This window comes from Apium graveolens, chromosome 3 (assembly GCF_009905375.1).
Source record: "Apium graveolens cultivar Ventura chromosome 3, ASM990537v1, whole genome shotgun sequence".
Classification (NCBI taxonomy): domain Eukaryota; kingdom Viridiplantae; phylum Streptophyta; class Magnoliopsida; order Apiales; family Apiaceae; genus Apium; species Apium graveolens.
In genome coordinates this window covers 27,206,136-27,218,958 of record NC_133649.1, presented here as the reverse complement: position 1 = coordinate 27,218,958, position 12,823 = coordinate 27,206,136, and the positions used below count along the sequence as shown (strand labels likewise).

General features: G+C 34.0%; 1 protein-coding gene across 1 annotated transcript; it reads left to right on the top strand.

Annotated features, from left to right (window-relative positions):
- The first annotated feature begins 1,303 nt into the window (after positions 1-1,303).
- LOC141714025 (homeobox-leucine zipper protein HDG2-like) lies at positions 1,304-7,923 on the top strand. Its single transcript, XM_074517573.1, has 12 exons — positions 1,304-1,479; positions 4,332-4,416; positions 4,560-4,705; positions 4,787-4,880; positions 5,378-5,428; positions 5,534-5,779; positions 5,875-5,979; positions 6,111-6,311; positions 6,425-6,605; positions 6,706-6,980; positions 7,321-7,443; positions 7,540-7,923. Exons 1-12 carry the CDS (start codon positions 1,304-1,306, stop codon positions 7,921-7,923), a joined length of 2,067 nt encoding a protein of 688 aa, XP_074373674.1.
- Positions 7,924-12,823: the final 4,900 nt, after the last annotated feature.

The following is a 12,823-nucleotide window of genomic DNA, read 5'->3' as shown; positions in this document are numbered from 1 at the left end:
CTATAAAAATATAATTTGAAATAGTTTAATTTCAATATGTGTTATATTTATATCATGTTATGATACTGAGATATAAAATAAAAATAAAAATATAAACACCTAAAAAGAGTATGACAAATTATAAGATTTTTTAATTAATTATATAAGTTTATAATAAATTGATGAATATTTAAATTAGTGAAAGAGAGAAAGAGAGAATTAGTGGATACTTTAAAAATGAGAAGGGAGAAATGAGAAATGAGAAATGAGGAAAAGAGAGAATAAATGGAGGTTATAAATGAAAGATAGACATTCAAAATATAATTAATTAGGGAAAAATGTTAATGGAAGATGAGACACACGTAGGATTTGATGATTTCAGCTATTTAATGAGAATTTGACATATAAGCAACGATGACATCAGCTGTACTATCTTTTAGTATAATGTAGACTCGTAACATATCATGTGTTTTGTTGAAATTTTTTTATTTTAAAATCCATTTTTCAAATTCATGAGATATAGGGTTTAGAAAGCCATCATATGAGCTATCAAACCCTTGATATCATTTATCATAAGGGTTGAGACTCATTACACGTATTTTATTATATTTTTCATTTTTTTCTCTCGCTCTGCTGATGTCGACTGCGATACACTATTCAAACGCGCCGACAAGCACTACATGAATTTCATGATTCCAACAGAGCCATATTTTATCATTTGCCTCTTGGTTTGCCAATGAAAAGTTAAAACTAATTCTGTTGGGGAAGATCTTTCAGAACTAAAGCTTTCGCTCTTTATTAGAGCCAGGTGCTCTTATTTTACGACGGAAGGGACGATTGCTTTCATTACTGACCAGAAAGACACCAAATTCTCCTTTAGGTGCTTCAACATCATCTCTTTCGGTTCTTCGGCCATCCAGAGGTGTATATTCCCATTCTGCCAGGATCGAGTATCAGAAGTCATATCGTTTCTACTTTTGCGAGAAAACCGGTCTTCGGGTAATGTCAAATGTACTGTGTTAACAAGTAGGGTTCATAGCTCTTGGTTGGATGATTGACACGAAGGGAGAATAAGCTATCGACCAGTGTCTTCTAGAAAGAGTCTAAATAACATCGCCAAAAAAAAGTCAATCAACGAAACCGGTAAGAAACAGAATTGACAAAATTCACCAGTGAAAAAATAAAAATATTGTAGGAAATATAAAGGAGAAAGAGCAATGAATCCCCTTTGATTTCTCTATTTATAGAGTAAGCGCGCAGTCAGTGTAGCATCTATTGTTCCCGTTCCTGTTGCTGGAGTGTTACAGGACGTTGACATTGGCCAATGAGGAGATTCGGCGGCAAAGAGCTGCTCGAAAAGGGTCATGGTTGGCCCAGTACATCCTCTTGTGCCTCGCCCCTCTCTCTAAAGGGTCTTGGTGCCGAAGAAGGTCAGTTGTTGAATCTCGTGCAAGTTAGGTTGTGGTTGTATTGGCTGCAAGCGGAACGTAGGCGCTTTAGGTGTGTATTGACCATGCTGCTTTAACCAGTCCCGCAAGTCAGGAAGACTCTGGCTTAGCCAATTCACTCCTAAATTATAGAAAGTTGGACATTCGATCACAAAATCCATTGACAGCTGCCCAATACGTGTTTATCAACCACCCGTGCATGCGGGGGCGCCGGTTATGAGAACAGTCAGAGCAGATTCTATATAAGAGTACATTCCGTCCCATTTGGCTCAATATCAATAGCCGGAGATTAAATAGCGAGGGTTACGTATACGGTAAACATGAGCAAGAAAGAGGCTGCCATTAATTAGCTGCAAGGGATGAGAGAGGCCTTTTCCGGGTAAGGAATGAATGAGGCCTTACGAGGGCTCTTTCCCACTTAATTGATTAGATTCATTCCTTGAGCACACCAACTTCCTGGATAAATGCCTACGGTTAAAAACCACCGACATGTCAAGATCCAAATTCGAATTGGTTACTGGTCCTAGTCAGAGGCCACTGTGTTCGCGCCGGCGGTCCAACAAAGAGGCTTGCTAATCGAGCAGGTGTGCTGCCGAAGGCGAAGCACACTGGTTACGACTAATACAGCTAATCTAGATAGCAGTTTCGGGGAGCAGGCAGTTTTTAAATCTTGGGGAACGGAAAGCGTTGCCACCACTTTCTAGCACTGAGGGCTCCTTCTGTAGAACTTAAGCAGTTACCCGCACACCTTCAATATGCCTTCCTGGGACCATAAAAGACTTACCCGGTAATAGTATCGTCAGCTTTCACTCACTTAATCTAAGACAGCGCTGATAGCTTGTAATTAACAGCCCCCTTATGAAACAGCAGCCTTTGAACTGTATTTAAGTAGTTATAGTTAAAGTTTGGAATCCTTACAACTATGATAGAAAGCCGTTTGCTTGTTGCCAAACCCTTCACCTTTTTTATCAAAGTAGGTCGCGACTGTTCTATTTTAGTCAATCAGGGGAAACTACCGCTTCTACGACAGTTCCGCCTCCTCGTCTTGCTTCTGGCAAAGCTTCTACTTTGCTTGCTTCTCCCTGGCCATGTCTCACTACAAGGATAGTACAGGCGCCTTTCTTTTTAACTATAGTGTGCTTCTTTTTTTTTAGGTTAAATTTTGATATTGATGAATAAAAAATGTGAATGCATATTTTAGTTTCTTAGATCCTATGTTAAAATATTTATAATCACATATTTTAATAAGAAAAATAAGCAAAAACACTAACTTTTTTTAAAAAAAAATTGTGATTTTATTATCTTTTAAAACTTTTTGCAAAAATAGGGAATCAATTAAAATCAAGCAGACACGCAATTAGTTGAATTGTGTTTTTTATATTGCATTTGAGATTACATGAGGTTGCATAAATTCGTCTAAAGTTGCATCTAGTTGCATCAAGTTGCATAAAACCGTATATTCGCAAAAAAATGGAAAATAGTATTTTTGCAAATAAAAAAGTAATTTTGCAAATTTTTGTAAAAATATTTTTAGCCTAAGGTATTTTTCAAAAAAACTCTAGTAATATTTATGATTAAATTAAGTGATCGTGTATAATTTTAGTTTTTAATATTAAAATAATAAATTAACAAAAATATAATAAAGTGTCTTTTGATTCTTGATTCCAAATAACTTATCAACCAAACACCACTTGGGTATCATTCTCATCCTATTTTTGAACCAAACTGGTGATATCCGCTATCAAGATCCAAACTCATACCAGCTTATACCGATTTTTGATTCCAACCTGATACCACCTAGTTGGCCAAACGATCCCTTAGGGGTTGTTTGGTTCACAAGACAGTATGAATTTGGAATAAGAAATTGGGTTAAAATGGTATGTGGTTGAGCAATCATTCATCATATTATGATATTATGTGTTTGGTTCGGTGTTGGAATGAATCTGTTTAATTTAAATATTTTTAATTCATTGATTTAATCAAACTTTTATATATTACATATGTCGAATTTAAGTTAATATACAACTTACAAACTAAAAAATTAAATAAATAAAAGTGATTAAAAATTTAAAATTTAAAATTTTCATTAATTTATAATTTTTAAAACAAGTAAAATATTACTAATTAGTATTAAATAAAAATAAGCATTACTTATTTAAGATTAAACAACATGATATTTAAGATATGTGTTTTAAATTTGCATTCAACTTTATAAATAAAAATAAAATAATGAAATTTAATTTCATACCTCGTACATCTCAAACTCACCTTGAGGTATCAAATCTGGATTCCAAATATGTTTAAGAAATTGATATCAAAATTTAAAAACAGTCAACCAAGCAACAAGTATGGGTTTTCAAAACTGGATTCCAAATATGTTTAAGAAATTGATATCAAATTTTAAAAACAGTCAACCAAGCAATAAGTATGGGTTTGAAAGAACGAAACTCATACATAATACTAGAATGAGTTGAACCAAATGACCCTTAAGATGTTACATTTCAAAAAGAAATCATTCAATAATTTTTTAAGTTAAAAAGTTTGTACTTAAAATTTAAAGGTTTTCTATTAGATATGGAACGATATTCATGGTATGATTACATTAATAACTTCTTTTAAAGTCAAAGTTTTTTAGTAAATTTAAAGGTTATCTCTTATAGATAGTACAAGATATTCATTATGTTTAATTAATTAGGATCTTGTCTTTTAAAAAATTTATTAGGGTCGAAGATGGTTAAATTTAAATCTCTCAACAAATAAATGTCTTGTACACTGCAGGACAAAAACATACAGTTCATCAGCGAGTAGCTCTCATTTTCTGGCCTTTGCATTCGCCTGATCAACATAAATTTTCTAGATATCTCGACCAAATAAATCTCGTATACATAAAATTCCTGAATTCAGACAACGTGCAAGAATGGTGACACCGGCTAAACAATCCCTGGATGGAGAAGGAAGCAGCGCTCTTCGATTTTCGACTAATGTTCAGGTGAATTCTTCAATGTAACTACTATTTTTTTGTAAAAATAAGAAGTCACTAGAATGTAGAAATGTTTCTGTGATGTATACCTACAGTAAAATATTTTGAAATGATTTAAATAGCGCCTAAACTAAAGGAATGTTGTGGCACAGGAGGAACTGGGACAAAACAACTCAGGAGGAGGGCAAGATGACTGGGATCAAGGTGTTGTGTCAGCGGCGGCTGCAGAGAAAGCTCTGGGAAAGAGGAAGCTCGAAGACATTATCGACGAGCAGATAACTGATGAGCAGCAGCAAGCGTAAGCTTTTTGTTTGTTTCCACAACAAATTATTGTTTTTTTCTTTGTTTTTAACTCAAATTACTTTGTTGGAGCGTACAGTGCACACATTGAGGCGAATCAAGGAGAGGAAATTGCAAGATCAGAGTTGCAGGATTCTCGTCAACACGTAGCAAAACTAACCTCTTTTGTGTTCGTAATTTATTAATGTCTCTGTTAAGTAATCAATCGCTCTAAAACCTTAAGATTGTAGAGAAAAACCCGAATATGATCTTATACTCTTTAACACTCCAATTAATTATACGATACTTTTCGCTACGATCGATAATAACAAATAAAACCAATACCAATAACAAATATTTAAATAGAACAAATGGGGTGAAAGGACTCGAACATAAGACCCTCCCTAGACCGCGCTCTTATACCATGTTAAGTAAACTAAACAGATTCACATAATTGACTAACCGAAACAAGATTTAACTTGAGATCCTGTATATAATAAACATCAAAAAAAATACACCGTTGGAGTAACTACGGAACCAACACCTTGTAAGGCGTAGGAGTATCGTTGATTCCCTCTTAATTAGTTACATATTGTTTACATTCAATATGGTTCTTTTCCTTTGCTTGACTTTCTTCTTTTTGTTCGTGACATTTGTAATTTGAAAAAAAAAAAAGAGATGTATGCTACAGCCTGAAAAGCACGAGGCACAGATTGATAAGGCTCCAACAAGTTACAATATGGTAAGTCCTCTCTGATCTGCTAATCTTGAAAATGAAAGTACTAGTGGCACTAATTCAGGAGACAGTCATAACTTACTCAATGCAATGACGGCCAACAAATTTCAGGAAGCAATAGTTGAGCTTGTACGGTTGGCGACAGAAGAGCTGAGAGTGATGGCTGTGGTCACTGAACCGCTGTGGAGGCATTGCGGTGCTGATGATGGAAGCAGAATTCTTGATAAAGTGGCATATAGTAGAATGTTTCCAAATCTGGTTGGCCCCAGACAAGTAGGCTTCACATCTGAAGTTTCTCGTGAAACTGCCAGGATTGAATTGAGTCCCAAGAACCTCGTCAGTTATTTTATGGACGTGGTCAGTATTATTTAAATTCTTTTGTATTTGTTTTGCATTGTCAATCTAGAACTGATGAATTTGCTTTCTAACTTGTCATCTTTTTTGTTAACTAGAGTAACTGGTATGTGATGTTTTATGAAATTGTCCCAAAGGCTAGGACAGTTGATGTCCTGATGAATCCAGAAGGAGCAACAGACTATGATGGAACCCTACAAGTGGTAATTAGATTTTTTTATTTATAAATCTTCCCCTTAAGTCTAGTTAACAAAAACATTATATTCAGTACATGTTAATAGTTTTTGAAATATAATTAATCTATCATGTATGCTTGCATGCAAATCTAATTCAGATGGCTGCTACATATCAACTCTCTACACCACTTGTCCCAAACCGTGAGACCTATTTTGCTAGATATTGTAAGCGATATTCTGAGAATGACTGGATAGTGGTTGACGTTTCATTAGACGGTGTACACCCAGTCCCAGTAACCGGGTGCAAGAAAAGGCCATCAGGTTGCCTTATTCATGAATTACCTGATGGATTCTCACAGGTGAACTAAATGCATACAATGTTGATCATATATATTATATATTTCATTGTATGAGCTTGATTGATATTTCTTGGATTACCTAATTATGGTTTACTCATGTAATGTTTTTCAAGATTACATGGGTTGAGCATGTAGATGCGGACTGCAGGGCTATCAGAGCTATGTATCAACCTCTGCTAGATTCTAGTATAGGATTTGGAGCCAAACGATGGATCTCTACCCTAGAAAGAAGGTGTCGACAGATGGGAAATGACATCTCGCTAAAGGCCCCTCTTGGGGAATACAATCAACTAGGTACGTAAATGAAACTTGCATTAGTGGAATTTCACTTAAAAATTCCTGCTGCTCCATGATAAAATTGAATCTCCTATATGCATTTATGTTTTTCACACAGTGATGTCAAGTGATGAAAGAGCTCAGACAGTTCTATTGAAGCTTGCTGCAAAAATGGTGTTAAACTTCAACTCAGGAATTAGTGGTTTAACCGGGAACTGGAAAGAACTATCGGGACATTCTACTGACGACAATATTAGGGTCATGACAAGAATGAATATGAGAGATCATAGCCTACCTAGGGGTACTCTGATATCTGCTGCTTCATCAATTTGGCTTCCAGTGCCACCGAAGTCTGTGTTTGATTTTCTCCGCAATCACAACTCAGGAAGCGAGGTATCTTTACCTGAAATTAAATGCATTACCACTTTTAACTGCAATTAGAAAGAACTTTTCATTATTCGGTCTTCTTAAATTATCATCTATAGGTAAATTATGTTATCTTCATTAGGTTCAAGGCATTATATCAGTGCACATATAGAGACTTCAGACGAATTTATGATTGTAACTAGACTTCATTATCTAAACTGTCTATATAAGTACAACAACTTTCCTTACATTGTTATGCCAAATTGAAGCAAATTTACATGCATCTATATAGTTAGATTCCAAATTAGCTGTTATTCCATGTTGTACGCTGACAACTAATCATTAGACCTTAATATTCCACGTACAGCCGCTGATTCCATACCCCGGTAGGGAATGGGAGGTCCTCTCCGGTGAAACTGCTGTTGAACAAGTGTGTCACATTACCAAAGGCCATGAAGCTAGCTATTCTGTTTCAATACACAAGGTTCTGGTAAGTGCATATGTAGAAAGTTTTCATTTCATTATCAGTAGAAGTAAAAAGGAAATAATGATTTTCTTATTTATAACGATCACAAATTCGTTGTAGGCTGAGAACTCAAGCCAAGAGAACATACTATTACTGCAAGAGAGTTGCAGTGATCCAGTGGCTTCATACATTGTCTTTTCCCGCCTAAGAACTGAGGATATGCATCTGATACTGAATGGAATAAGTTCCCAATATCGACCCCTTCTTCCATCGGGATTTGCAGTGCATCCTGATGGACCTGCTACTGGAACAGAAGGATCCGGAGGATCGTTATTGACCGTTTCGTTTCAGCTATTGGTCGATGATTCTCCGACATTCGTACCGCCCGCTGAAATGCATTCCCAAGCAGCAGACCTCATCAACCTCACGACGGAGAGGATTAAAGTAGCAGTGGAGGAATTCTTATCTCAGGCAGCACTGCTTGCTTCCATGAATGAGGCCTAATAGAAATGAGGTTGCTATTTCATCATTTGTGTAATGATTAAACATGACAAGTTATTGACAAAGTGCCTTGCTGGATCAAACTAGGTGAAGTGCCACCTTCCTACTGGTCTCGTGATGGTTTAACCATGATTTCTCAGCTCATTGGAAAGCCTATTAAGTTTGATGAAATTACTGCACGTTTTGAATCTTTGAAATTTGCTCGAGTCCAATTTGAACTTGAATATTCTGCACCTAGACCTTCATGTGTATGGGTACCTATTATTATCAAAAAAGGTGTAGAGGAGAGACTTTGAGTAAGTATTGAATATTCCCAGTTGTCGCATTCTTGTAGTATATGCAAAGCTTTTGGCCACTCGTTGACAAGATGCAATGATAACCCTGACAGAGAAGTTCCGCAACCAAAAAGGCCAAGACACCAACTGCAAAATACAAATGAAAAGAAGGGTGATAAGGGAGACAAGGAGAGAGGTACTGATCAGGGAACAAGTCAAGAGACAGAAGCTATGGAGAAAGAGCAGTGTGAAAATTATCTTCTAAACAGAGAAATGATATCATTTGTGGTGGGTAAATTTATGGGTTGTGATGTCGTTATGGATGAGGATCAAATTGTTAAAGAGGCAACAAATGATGATCAAAAGGAAGATGCTGGTTTAGCAGACTCAAATATGGTTACTACTAATGTTTTGATGGGCTGTTTGACTGAGAAAATGATAGTAGAGAAAACATCTTTGGTGTATACTAATGTGGAGATTTACCCACCTGATACAGCAAGATAACAAGGTAACCCAGTCAACTGCTTTGGTTGTGATTCATGAGCCACTTTGCACTGAAAATGTGTTTGAGACTCGAAGCAGTTTAGAAGATGGTGAATTTGTACTTATTTCCGGTGTTATCTAACTAAAAAAATTCAAAACAATACACAATATAACAAATATGAGTAATAAAAATATAGTGTATATATAAATATAAATATATACTCAATCAATATTTTTTTTAAAAAATTATTATTTAGTTGATAAAAGATAATTAATATTAAAATAAGAATCTGATATTGCAAGGGGTTGCGAAGTTATCAATTTAGATTAATTTATACATTGTAATATTGGATCACTACAAGAAAAATGCCATCAGACAACACCCATCAGAACACAACAGTTTTTTAAAAACCAGAAATAGCATATCGTATCAGACAACCCTTTTATGAGATAAGGTGTTGTTTAAATAAAAAGATTTCATCATTTCTACAATGCTTTAAAAACTATTGTCTAGGTAATCGACACAGACAAGCCTTTCTAAAGATATGTTGTGCAAATGAGGTAGTTTGTACAACAGTTTAATTTTGCATTGTCTGAAAGTAATGGAGACAACGTTGTGAAACACCGTTGTTGGAATGAGACAAGTGTTTTCTCAATGGATTACTTAAGCTGGAATCAAACAACGTACTTCCATTGTGTTGTCTAAATATCACTTGACATACAAGTGTTTTTATTCTGTTGTATGTCACGACATCACACAAGCGTTTTGCTCATAAAACCATTGTCACTTGTATTGGTGAGCTGGTATAATGAGAGACGTTCATTAAGAGGAGATGAGGTGGCACCATGTGATTGGTGAAAAAACATTCACTTGGATTGCTGAGTTGGTGTAATAAGAGCAGTTGATTGAAAGTATGTTTAATATCAGCCATTAGATTAAAAAACGCTGCTACGCTTAAACAACAGCTTTTGTTCAAATAAATGTTGTCAATGTTCATCTAAGACAACCTTTTTTCATAGAAAACCGTTGTTTGTAAGTCTGATTCTTGAAATTTCTGAAGTGTTGCTTGTGATGAGGTGGCACCATGTGATTGGGGAAAAAACATTCACTTGGATTGCTGAGTTGGTGTAATTAGAGCCGTTGATTAAAAGTAGATTTAATATCAGCCGTAAGATTTAAAAAAGTTGATCATCTAAGACAACGGTTTTTATCAAAAACCCTGTTGTCACAATTTATTTCAAACAAGACTTTTTCATAAAAAACCGTTGGGTGTTGCCTCGTACTAGATTTTTTTCATACCTGATGAAAAAGATAAATTTTTTTAATGATTTTTTAGAGGATCCAACCGTACGGATGTTAAGAAATACTCATTTTAGTCACATGAAAAAAGTACTAAAAAATTTGAAATTCATCTCGAATGTCAGGATTAGAAAAATCTGGTAAAAGTACCCCTCCCGACAACGAGACTCGTTCCCGATTTACATGATTAATTTTTTAAAATGATTTTTCGACGATCCAACCGTACAGATGTTAGGATATATAAATTTTAGTCATAAGAAAAATTATTAAAAATTTGAAATTCATTTTGCATGCCAGGATTAGAAAAATCTGGTAAAAGTACCCCTCCCGACAACGAGACTCGTTCCCGATTTACAGGATTAATTTTTAAAATGATTTTTCGACGATCCAACCGTACGGATGTTAGGATATATCGATTTTAGTCATACGAAAAAATTATTAAAAAATTTGAAATTCATTTTGCATGCCAGAATTAGAAAAATCTGGTAAAAGTACCCCTCCCGACAACGAGACTCGTTCCCGATTTACAAGATTAATTTTTTAAAATGATTTTTCGACGATCCAACCGTAAGGATGTTGGGATATATCGATTTTAGTCATAAGAAAAAATTATTAAAAAATTTGAAATTCATTTTGCATGCCAGGATTAGAAAAATCTGGTAAAAGTACCCCTCCCGACAACGAGACTCGTTCCCGATTTACAGGATTAATTTTTTAAAATGATATTTCGACGATCCAATCGTACGGATGTTAGGATATATCGATTTTAGTCATATGAAAAAATTATTAAAAAATTTGAAATTCATTTTGCATGTCAGGATTAGAAAAATCTGGTAAAAGTACCCCTCCCGACAACGAGACTCGTTCCCGATTTACAGGATTAATTTTTTAAAATGATTTTTCGACGATCCAACCGTACGGATGTTAGGATATATCGATTTTAGTCATACGAAAAAATTATTAAAAAATTTGAAATTCATTTTGCATGCCAGGATTAGAAAAATCTGGTAAAAGTACCCCTCCCTACAACGAGACTCGTTCCCGATTTACAGGATTAATTTTTAAAATAATTTTTTCAACGATCCAACCGTACGGATGTTAAGATATATCAATTTTAGTCATATGAAAAAATTATTGAAAAATTTAAACTTCATCTTGCAAGTCAGGATTAGAAAAATCCGGTAAAAGTACCCCTCCCGACAACGAGACTCGTTCCAGATTTACAAGATTAATTTTTAAAATGATTTTTTCGACGATCCAACCGTACGGATGTTAAGATATATCAATTTTAGTCATATGAATAAATTATTAAAAAATTTAAACTTCATCTTGCATGTCAGGATTAGAAAAATCCGGTAAAAGTACCCCTCCCGACAACAAAACTCGTTCCCGATTTACAAGATTAATTTTTAAAATAATTTTTTCGACAATCCAACCGTACGGATGTTAAGATATATCAATTTTAGTCATATGAAAAAATTATTAAAAAATTTGAAGTCCATCTTGCAAGTCAGGATTAGAAAAATCCGGTAAAAGTACCCCTCCCGAAACTAGACTCGTTCCAGATTTACAAGATTAATTTTTAAAATGATTTTTTCGACGATCCAACCATGCTGATGTTCAGATATATCAATTTTAGTCATATGAAAAAATTATTAAAAAATTTGAACTTCATCTTGCATGTCAGGATTAGAAAAATCCGGTAAAAGTATCTCTCCCGACAACAAGACTCGTTCCCGATTTACAAGATTAATTTTTAAAATGATTTTTTCGACGATCCAACCGTACGGATGTTAAGATATATCAATTTTATTCATATGAAAAAATTATTAAAAAATTTGAAGTTCATCTTGCATGTGAGGATTAGAAAAATCAGGTAAAGTACCAACTATAAATTATTAAATATGAAGATATATTGATTTTAATCATACTAAAAAATTATTAAAAATTTCAAATTAATCTTTTATGTGAGGAAATACTACTCCCGAAGACGGGATTCTTTTTCTATCAATATGGTAATTTTTTTAAATGATATTTTCAAAGATCCAACTGTATTGAGATGTAATGATTGTAATCATACAAAAAAATATTCAAAAAAATTTAAATTTATCTTGTATGATTTTATAATGAAAATCGAATAGAAGTGCAACTATGAAAAATAAGTCTCTTTCTTGATTAAATAATTACTTTCTTAAAAAATGGTTTTAGGATCATTTTGCATAATATTAATATATATTAACGTTAGTTATATAGAAAAATAATTGAAATTTTTTCAAATTTGTTTCAAATAATTTTATATAAAAAATTATGTGAAATTATTTAAGATAAATATTATTCTATTAATATAAGTAAAATAAAGATAAGTATTTAATTATAATATATAAATAAATAAATTAATTTATGATTTTTTCATTTTTACACAATTTTTGGTTTCCCCCCTTTAATTTTCATTTCCCCCTTCCTTCTAATTTTCATTTCCCCATTATCTCTCCCATTCCCCTTTCTTAGATCTGACTCCTCTTCTCCTCCTGATTCTTTCTCTCCGTACTCTTCCATCTCTCTCCCACGACTCATCTCTCTCCTCTCTCTGTCTGGTTTTTTAGTTTTTAAATCCTGACCATCTCCCTCGCCCAATCTTGTTTCTCTTTCACAAAATTGCATATGAATTCAGCTTCTCAATTAGAAAATTGAAGGTTGGAATTTCTAATCTCCTTGATTTTCAAGTTCAAAGCGACAATTTTGAGGAATATTTTTAGGAGTTCAAACCTTTCAAGCTCAGGGCATGACTGATTAGTACATGTTTATCATTTGCAAGGTTAGGTTATATGTTTGTTGTGCTTAATTT

Excerpts from the sequence above, each read along its gene's own strand:
- LOC141714025 (XM_074517573.1), top strand. The coding sequence starts at position 1,304 with ATGAGGAGATTCGGCGGCAAAGAGCTGCTCGAAAAGGGTCATGGTTGG. Across the intron at positions 5,429-5,533 it reads CTCCAACAAGTTACAATATG|GAAGCAATAGTTGAGCTTGT; the intron begins GTAAGTCCTCTC and ends AACAAATTTCAG. Across the intron at positions 7,444-7,539 it reads TTTCAATACACAAGGTTCTG|GCTGAGAACTCAAGCCAAGA; the intron begins GTAAGTGCATAT and ends AATTCGTTGTAG.